General features: G+C 49.4%; 2 protein-coding genes across 7 annotated transcripts in view; both read right to left on the bottom strand.

The window, feature by feature from the left end:
- The window catches only part of LOC135252252 (thromboxane A2 receptor-like), a 99302-nt gene that overhangs the window by 19184 nt on the left and 70675 nt on the right, over nucleotides 1-9443 (bottom strand). The gene's annotated exons all lie outside the window — the stretch shown is intronic.
- The window catches only part of LOC135252248 (GRAM domain-containing protein 2B-like), a 32437-nt gene continuing 23274 nt past the window's right edge, over nucleotides 281-9443 (bottom strand). For 4 of the 5 annotated variants that reach the window (XM_064330119.1, XM_064330116.1, XM_064330121.1 and 1 more), the window contains exons 7-13: nucleotides 9401-9443; nucleotides 9160-9228; nucleotides 8493-8595; nucleotides 7150-7230; nucleotides 6297-6399; nucleotides 5240-5347; nucleotides 281-3388 (exon numbers count right to left, since the gene is read on the bottom strand). The exon at nucleotides 9401-9443 is cut by the window's right edge and continues 29 nt beyond it. In XM_064330119.1, the coding sequence (XP_064186189.1) occupies nucleotides 3373-3388; nucleotides 5240-5347; nucleotides 6297-6399; nucleotides 7150-7230; nucleotides 8493-8595; nucleotides 9160-9228; nucleotides 9401-9443 (523 nt within the window). In that variant the 3' untranslated portion in view covers nucleotides 281-3372. The remainder of the gene's footprint in view (nucleotides 3389-5239; nucleotides 5348-6296; nucleotides 6400-7149; nucleotides 7231-8492; nucleotides 8596-9159; nucleotides 9229-9400) is intronic. The other variant, XM_064330117.1, reaches the window with a different exon arrangement.

Genomic DNA, 9443 nt, shown 5'->3' with positions numbered 1-9443 from the left:
GGACTGGAGGTTTTGCTGATACTGTAAGCTAGCATCTCTGCTGCTATGAAGACGAACATATACACAAATACTTTTTTTCCAATATTTGATTTATTTTTCAAACAGAATCAAAGCGTGTCTCACAGAGTCTGCTTTGAATTACACAGAATGCAAATAAATAGACATATTACCCAAGTAGAATTATAGAGCACATTTCAATTGATACAAAAAAATAATAATATTTACAACACTGAAGTAGTGCAAAAACACAAAATGATGTGGTCTTCACTGATTTTCTTACACACATTTTTTTTGCATTGCGTCCGTTTGAAGGTAATCAAACTTAAATGAGTCTCCGAGGCTGTCGCTGCCCCCTAGAGTCTCACAACAGCAGCACACGTAAGGGTAAAGCTCAAAATAGTCCCCGTGCCTTTCCCATCGCTCTCCGTGCATTGGTGCAGGTACGCTTACCTGTTCAGCCTGAATGGATTCGCGATCACAGCACCGCTAAAACGGCCGTCTTACAAGTGCGATGTCTGCGTCCCGACAACACGGCGTTCATAGTGGAGCAGTGCAAGGCTGAACCTCCCAAAAAGACTTGAATCGGTTTCGAGGTAAAGAGAGCGATTCGACGAAAGGACACGACAGCATCACTGCATTGGTTTGATAAAGATAGCCACTTTCTCCCTGGACGGCGATTCTCAACGCGTTAGAGCGGGGGAAACGCCACACGGTGGTGACGCACTAAAAAAAAAAAAAAAACAAACACACACACAAAAAAAAAAAAAAACAGATGCTCGCTTGAAAACTCCAGATCTATTGCATCAGCACGACGGGAAACGGGAGAAAATCTGGATTGCATTAGGCCCCGCCCCTGAGGGAAAAGGCCGCAGCATCGGTTTAACACCAGCTGCTCTCCTCGCCCAACGCAGAGCTTCTCAACCCTGGTCCCGTGGGACTCGCTGTGCCAGGCTGGTTTTGGGCGATGCCAGGCTGGTTTTGGGCGATGCCAATCCTCTTGATCGGTCGCGGCTGTTAAAACCAGCACGGAACCGTCCAGACCCACACGGCGCAACTCGCTTCCGCAGACGCATTTCAGCCGGCGCCGCCTGCGCACGCGTCCCACTAAACGTCCCTCAAAGGTCGTCCGTGAGTGAGTGACTGAGTGAGTGAGTGACCACAATTCGCCATGCATAGCCCACGGCGCCAGTTCCTGCGTGCCGTGGGGAATAGATGTGCTCACCATAACCGAGTTTTTAAAACTACTTTTAGCACAATGCACTTTTTTTTCCGTGTTCTCTTTCTTCTTTCAGCAAACTCCACTCACTTCACTTCACTACACACTCAGCCTGAGGGTTCCACACTCTCAGCACACGGGACCCAAATGATTTCACCTGTCAGCTGGTAACTGGATCAGTTAAAACTGCGACCTCTTTCAGTTGGGAATTATTTCCCACACTGTACGTACAGCACAGTAAATGAAAGCATAAATTAGTTTTTACCCATTTGAATTTCCTGGATGTGAATATGGGACATTTTTTAAGGCATACAGTACACATACCTATTTCTGACATAATACGGCATTAAGAGGGTGAATCGTCCTTCAACAGACGTAAAAATTCAAATCAAGAACAATTAGCAGCTCGTCGCAATACAGAGCTCGTTACTGTGGTCGAAAAAAAAAAACAGCAAATACAGCGGGTCGCGAGGACCAGGGCTGAGAAGCACTGGCCCGTCGAACACTTCCGGTTTCCATGACACCTGCGACACGTTTAAAGTGCGCTCACTTGAATGGAATACGCTGGGGATGCTACACAGATCGGCGTCCGTTATTTTTTTTTTTTAAAGAACAGTACAAACCGTTTGTTAAACTCGAAAGCATCTTTAAAAAATGTACTCGGTTATACTTTACCGTACATTTTTAAATAATCGGTGTTGATCATGAAGCTGATTCCATCCAAAAACAATGTGAAATGTGAAATGCCCTACTGCCCAACCCTTCATAGTAACTCTTAATTTAACACATTTTGAAATTGTAAGGGCACGAAATTACACAAGGATTGCATATTTTCATATTCTGTGTGTGTATACATATATACACACGCGCACACAGACACACAAACATAACACAACATATATGCAATGTGTCGCTGTTTGAGACAGTCATTCCCTCAAACAGAAGCTATGGTATAAATGTTTTTTGCATCACATCTTTGCATATTTTGCGGACAAATGTGTAACCTGATCAGGATTATTTTGTTTACATTAAAACTATTTTTTGATCAAAGTATAGAATATGAATAGAAAAAGAATTACTATAAAAAGCCCCCTTTTTTTAGTTTTATAAACCTGACCATACTTTGAGCATGCCCAGCAATACTTATAGGCTACTTGATGTACTCTTGAGTGTGAATCAATAATGTGTTAAATGTTATGCATTCAGGGATTAATATCACAATCCTTAGATCAGGAGAGCCCCACACTAGAGAGGAGCTGAGAAGCATGCCATCCTGGCTGATCTTTTGATGTCAGGTCCACAAGTCTAATTTCAGTCATCAGCTGGTAACTTCTGTAGTAAGGAAACAAATTTCTAAGCAGATAAGATATATACGCAGAACACTGGATAAACATGCACTTCCAAAAAAGGTAATGCGTTAAGAGATACAAATGAGAAAATAAAGCTAGATGAAAATGCGCCCGCGCCCGAGCGCCGATGTTCGACAAGTGTCTGGCTCGCCGTTTTAACCGTCTCTCGCTGGGAATCCTGGATGGTGAGAATGCAGACGGGCCACTCTGTCTCCCGTGTAAAATCTGCCACGATCAAGAGCAGGAGCAGGAGCAGGAGAGAGCGAGCTGGGGCACGTCGTCGGTGAGAACGCACTGGTCACATGGCGCAGACCCCCCCCCCCCCCTTCCGAACCGCCCGCTGCAGCCGTCGTTATCGGCTCAGCCGACACATGCCGGTGCGCCTCTCCGTTTCTTCCCCAGTGCCCCTCCGAGCCAACTGTCTTTGGTTCCGCATGGCGGCCTCTTCCTGGTTTCGCGAAGGCCCCCCCTCGGCTCGCTGACGAAACTCAGCCGGCCCGCGCGAGCTTGTGCAGCAGGAACCCCTGTCCGCGCTGGGCCGGGCCGCACCCCCCACCCCCACCCCCCCCCGCTCCCCCAGGGAGACTTTTTAAAAAGCGAATCTCTGAAATCATGAAGACCAAGTGCGGCGTTCCCGTAGAGTTCGTCTGTGCGGTTAGAAAAGCGGCACGCTTACAGCACCGTCCCGGAAGGCGACAGTCCTTCTCGGTTTTTTAGGGGACCTGATCCTCGGCAGATCTTCGGACGCCTCCGTGTCGCCCCCTCCGCCGTGCCTTTAAAACCTGTCCTCTTCCCCGGGACGTCCGGCTATGTGTCCTTGTACCTGAGCGGGGGGGGGGGGGGAGAGAGGTGTAGTAGACACAGATTTGAGTTTTTTACTTGGGATCGTGGTTAAGCCCATGCACGCAGCCCCGTGTTTTTACACTGCAGACACAGGCCTCGTAACTACTCAACGTGAGCATCCACAGATGGCAAGTTTTCACACAAAAATCAACATTTAAACTGACTAGCAGCAGCTGGCTAGTTATTTCGGCTTGCTCATCTTTTGGATTTGGATTCTTACACGGTATCCATTTTATACAGGTTGAATATTTACTGAAAAAAATTCAGGTTAAATACCTTTGCTGATGGGTACGCCAGCAATGTCTTACCGGTTCTGTAAGTTACAAGCCCACTCTCCTAGCCACTATACCGCACTGGCACTTACCGGTTCTGTAAGTTACTAGCCCACTCCCCTAACCACTATACGGCACTGCCACTTACCGGTTCTGTAAGTTACTAGCCCACTCCCCTAACCACTATACGGCACTGCCACTTACCGGTTCTGTAAGTTACTAGCCCACTCCCCTAACCACTATACGGCACTGCCACTTACCGGTTCTGTAAGTTACTAGCCCACTCCCCTAGCCACTATACGGCACTGCCACTTACCGGTTCTGTAAGTTACTAGCCCACTCCCCTAACCACTATACGGCACTGCCACTTACCGGTTCTGTAAGTTACTAGCCCACTCCCCTAACCACTATACGGCACTGCCACTTACCGGTTCTGTAAGTTACTAGCCCACTCCCCTAACCACTATACGGCACTACCACTTACCGGTTCCGTAAGTTACTAGCCCACTCCCCTAGCCACTATACCGCACTGGCACTTACCGGTTCTGTAAGTTACTAGCCCACTCCCCTAGCCACTATACGGCACTGCCACTTACCGGTTCTGTAAGTTACTAGCCCACTCCCCTAGCCACAATACGGCACTGCCACTTACCAGTTCTGTAAGTTACTAGCCCACTCCCATAACCACTATACGGCACTGCCACTTACCGGGTCTGTAAGTTACTAGCCCACTCCCCTAACCACTATACGGCACTGCCAATTACCGGTTCTGTAAGTTACTAGCCCACTCCCCTAGCCGCTATACGGCACTGCCACTTACCGGTTCTGTAAGTTACTAGCCCACTCCCCTAGCCAGCTATACGCACTGCACTTACCGGTTCTGTAAGTTCCTAGCCCACTCCCCTAGCCACTATACGGCACTGCCACTTACCGGCTCTGTAAGTTACTAGCCCACTCCCCTAGCCACTATACGGCACTGCCACTTACCGGTTCTGTAAGTTACTAGCCCACTCCCCTAGCCGCTATACGGCACTGCCACTTACCGGTTCTGTAAGTTACTAGCCCACTCCCCTAGCCACTATACGGCACTGCCACTTACCGGTTCTGTAAGTTACTAGCCCACTCCCCTAGCCGCTATACGGCACTGCCACTTACCGGTTCTGTAGGAGACTCCGGCAGCGCCCCGAGGAGGTCACTGCTCCTCCAGGCGACGTCCGCAGCCGATGTACCTAAGGAAGCGCAACAGCACCACCCTGTGGCCGAAACAAGCAGCCCCAATTACCTCGTTACATCACGCCCCACCCCTACCATCAATCACCGCCTGCCCCGTTTCTTACCTCTGTAATATATCACTCCCCCCCCTCAAACCCCACTAATCACCCTCCCCTTACCGGTTCTGCACAGTCACTAGCCCACTCCCCTAGCCACTATAGGCACTGCCACTTACCGGTTCTGTAAGTTACTAGCCCACTCCCCTAGCCGCTATACGGCACTGCCACTTACCGGTTCTGTAAGTTACTAGCCCACTCCCCTAGCCGCTATACGGCACTGCCACTTACCGGTTCTGTAGGGAGAACTCCGGCAGCGCCCCGAGGGAGGTCAGCTGCTCCTCCAGGGCGACGATCCGCAGGCCGATGTACCCAGAGGAGAGCAGCAACAGCACCACCCTGTGGCCGAAACAAGCAGAGCCCCAAATTACCCTCACCGTACATCACCCGTCCCGCCCCGTACATCAATCACCCGTCCTGCCCCGTTTCTTACCTCATGTATATCATTCACCCGCCCCCCCCCCCGCCCCGTTTCCTACCCCATCTAATCACCCGTCCCGCCTAATCACCCGTCCTGCCCGTTCTTACTCATCGATCTCTACACCCCCTCTCACCCCGCCCCCCGGTTTCCTACCCCCATCGTACATCACCCGTCCCGCCTCGTTTCAGCACAGATTCCACACACCTGCCCCACACTAAACTCCCTGCTCTCAACCCTCTGAGTTCCGTCTCCCCGCTGCTCAAAGCCCGAAGCCCTTTCCAGCCTGAACCGCTCTCCTGGGGGCTCAGTAAAGGCACAAGACTACGGGAAGTGCTAAAAACACGGCGGATGGACATTGTGCACTGTGATATAGCACCGGAGGCTCCCACAGTAAAGAAGCGCAGAAGACAGAAGGGAATGCAGGAGCTGATCATCTGGCCAGTTTATAGAGTCTATGATGCTAAATTCCTGCCTCACCTTGGACAGAGCAGATCAAAAAGGATCAAAACGGATCAACCCAGCGAACCCGGAAACCCAGCAGACCATTTTTATCTTAGCGCACCTAACCAAACACCTGACGCCCAACAACACCACCAGAGGCCCTCTAGGGAAAACTTGTTTTCCTTCACGCTGATCATTACAAATCAGAAAAACACCTCAGGCAGTAACCTTTACACGTGTACTTTTTTTTCCCCCCAAGAATGAGTATTAACGTGTTTTATAGTGCCCGTGCTTGCCGGTAACGTACACGATTCGCGTACACGATTGAACGACTGATCCGGAACCTGCCGGGACGTGTTTTTACGGCAGGGAGGGGCGCCGTCTGAGAGAGCGACAGCGAGCACGGCCTCACAAGGGCAGACTTACAGCAGCAGGTAGATGAAGAGGAGGGTGTTCAGGCTGCTGGACTGCCTCTGGACGAGGTGAGCTCTGACGTTCTCCGTGACACTCCAGACCCAAGAGCCGCCTGCTGGAACGGAGACAGCCAATCAGCAGTCGGATAAAGCACATGCGGCTAAACGTGAACCGCTGAGCACAAGGTGACATTTTAGCGAGCAAGAGCATCAAGAGGGGTGGTAATCTAGGTCCAGAGACGTTTTGACTTAAACAGACTAGGCTGACCGCAATATAGCTCAGATTTTATCTGGATATAGCCTGGCTACGTCCTAGTCGGCTAGAAAAAACTTTCACTTTCCAAGCAAGTGTAGCTGGGTTACACCCACTTTTAAGCACACAAATGTTCACTGGCATAGCACTTGACCAAAGTAAGAGGAAGTGGGTAAGCTCGCTCTCTTCTTTGTTGACTACCACTGTAACACAGGTAGTCACAACCCCAGACACTCTCTATGGTGTTTTGAGAGGGAATTGACAGCTTTTCAGATTTGTTTGCAACAGACAGTTGTGTTATATATCAGCTGTTCAGCTGGTTTGGTCTGCCACCTCTGATTGGTTCCCCACCTGTATGAGATCAAGGTTTGTCTAACCACCATTGGTTCATTAGCAAAGCACATCCCCTTAAGTTAATGGGCAACACGTGTTAGTGTGTCAACCTGATCAGGGCCATGGTAACTTACAGTTACGAACCTGAAAAGTGAGTCTTTCACAACAGGTGACTGCGTTATTGCTCTGTTGTTACTTTTAGCAACAGTCCACCATAGAAATGACTAGACTATGTGAAGTCTGGCTCTATCCAATGTTTGCACAGGGGTTTGTGGGATACCTGCGTCCTCCTCTGTGGAGCTGTCCTCCTTCTCCCTCTGAGGACTGCTCGAGGTGGTGTTGTTCCCACGATGCACTGGTTCTGAGGGATTAGACACACAGGCACGGTCACATTAAAACACTGTCGCTGAGGACCAGTGATAGGACGATAAACAATATAACCATATATCTCGATAAAAAAACATGGTTATTAAATCATCATAAATTTTTATCACCATCATAACCAAAATAACCAGCTGTGTTGCATCTTAGCATTGGTCAACCGCCAACATAACTGAATGAGAGTAATATCGGCTACAGACATAGGGGGAGCACTTCTTATTCCCTGACACTCAGTGGGCACAGTGACATAAAGTTTTCGTAATGCCATGGCAGAATGCGGAGGTCATGCATCACCACAGCAGGAGATAAGGTCACCAGAAACTATGTAGTGTATATATATAAGCTGGCCAAAATATTAACGTTTATTTCTGAATAAGCTTCACAGTTATTGTTTTGTTTAAAAACAGGCCGAACAGTTCATATTTACTTCTGAATTCCGAAACAAGTTATTGGCATGGCCAAAATGTTAACATTTTTACATAAAACATGCTCTGTAAAACATGTTTTTTAACAGGTATTTTTAAGTAAATACCTATTGAAACTTATTTCAATAATAACAAAGATAATATTGTGAAATATCTTGGCCAAGATAATCTACTACGGAATTTTAATATCAGCGCACGCCCACGCGTGAGCTAGCCTCGGCCGGCTAGGAGCGGATTAAGCACGAAAGGCCGTGCTACACCTGCGCTAGCACGCAGCAGCAGCCAGTTGGATAACAGCCCAGTGTACTCAAGGAGATTAAGCCGCTTAAATTAGCAGTAAAACTTATCGGGCGAGGCACACAACAAGCAGCTTTTAAGTAGGCCAACAGCAGGTTGCAGAAGTGAAAGATACAGGGGAGGAAAAAAAAACCGCGAAACTGCCACGTTTGTCAGCTGTAACACGCAAGGCGTTGTCTATAAAAAAATATACGCATCTATTACAGGAAGGCAAGAGGAACTACGACATAAAAAAGTTAAACTTGACTCAGGCCACATATCAGAAGGCTGAAATGTAAATATCTTTATCGTTAAGGAGAGGGAATTGAGGTAAGAGTTCACATGGTCTGACAGGTGCAGGTGGCGTTAGCGTGCTGGCGTGACAGTTGGCGGTTCCCCCAGCTGTGGCGACAGGCCAGGTCCCCAGACCCCAGACCCCAGGCCCCGGAACCCAAACCCCGGACCCCGGACCCCGGACCCCAAACCCCGGACCCCAAACCCCGGGACCCCGGACCCCGGACCTCTGGACCCCAGCACTAACCTCGGGACACCTTCGCTGGGCTGGGCTGGGCGCTCAGCAGGAGGCCGCAGTCTCCGCGGTCCAGCTGGTCGAAGCTGTCCTCCAGGCTGGACTGACTGGAGTTCTGCGGAGAGGAAGGAGGGATGAGGAGGAGAGGAAAAGGAGGGATGAGGAGGAGAGGAGCAGGTGATTCAAACGTAAACGGTGAGACACGGGTGAAGAAGAGAGAAGGAGAGACCTGCGTGAAATGTGTCACACTACTGTGCTCTGAGAATCTGAGCGGTTTGTAGACTGGCATGCCCCTGGTGTACCTAACGCAGTGATCTTCAGTCCTGGCGCTAGCGTAGCCGCGGGGTCTGCAGATTTTTTTTGTCACTTGGACATTTAATTGATCAGTTAAATCAGTTAACTCACCTCACCTGTTTTCTGGGGCGTGAACCGGTTGCCGATTTTAAGGGGAAAAACAAAAACCAGCAGAGCCTGCTGTGCTTATGCGGACCCACCAGGACTGGAAATGAAGATCACTGGCCTAATGGCTACCGGAGTAAGCGCTGTTCTCAGACGTTAAGGTGATTGGTGGTGGTTTTGTGAGATCTCTGCAGACCTGGCGGCCCGGGTTCTGAGAGCGTCAGCACCGACGGCTGTGTAACTGTGAGGGGAGGAGTCTGTAGAGGAGGCGGAGTCTCACCGTGTGCTTGCTCTGCTCAAAGCTGTTCTCCACGGAGGAGAATATCGGGCTGCTGTTAGTACTCCCATCCTACAGAGGGCACCAGACAACAAAAAGAAATTAATGAGATACTTTCGGTTTTAAAAAGATATCGCTGAGAATCACTAGGGTTCTAAAGGGTTTCAGAAATACTAAAAATAACAGTTTGATTCAAGTCTCTGAAGCAGTTTAGACCAGGGGGCCGGCACTGCACTGTACGTACCTCTAGCTGAGGGCAAACCGACTGCAGAAGCTTGTAGCAAGAC

Source organism: Anguilla rostrata, chromosome 4, assembly GCF_018555375.3.
Source record: "Anguilla rostrata isolate EN2019 chromosome 4, ASM1855537v3, whole genome shotgun sequence".
NCBI classification, from domain to species: domain Eukaryota; kingdom Metazoa; phylum Chordata; class Actinopteri; order Anguilliformes; family Anguillidae; genus Anguilla; species Anguilla rostrata.
Note: the sequence above shows the minus strand (reverse complement) of the source record. Positions and strands in the feature narration are given on the sequence as shown.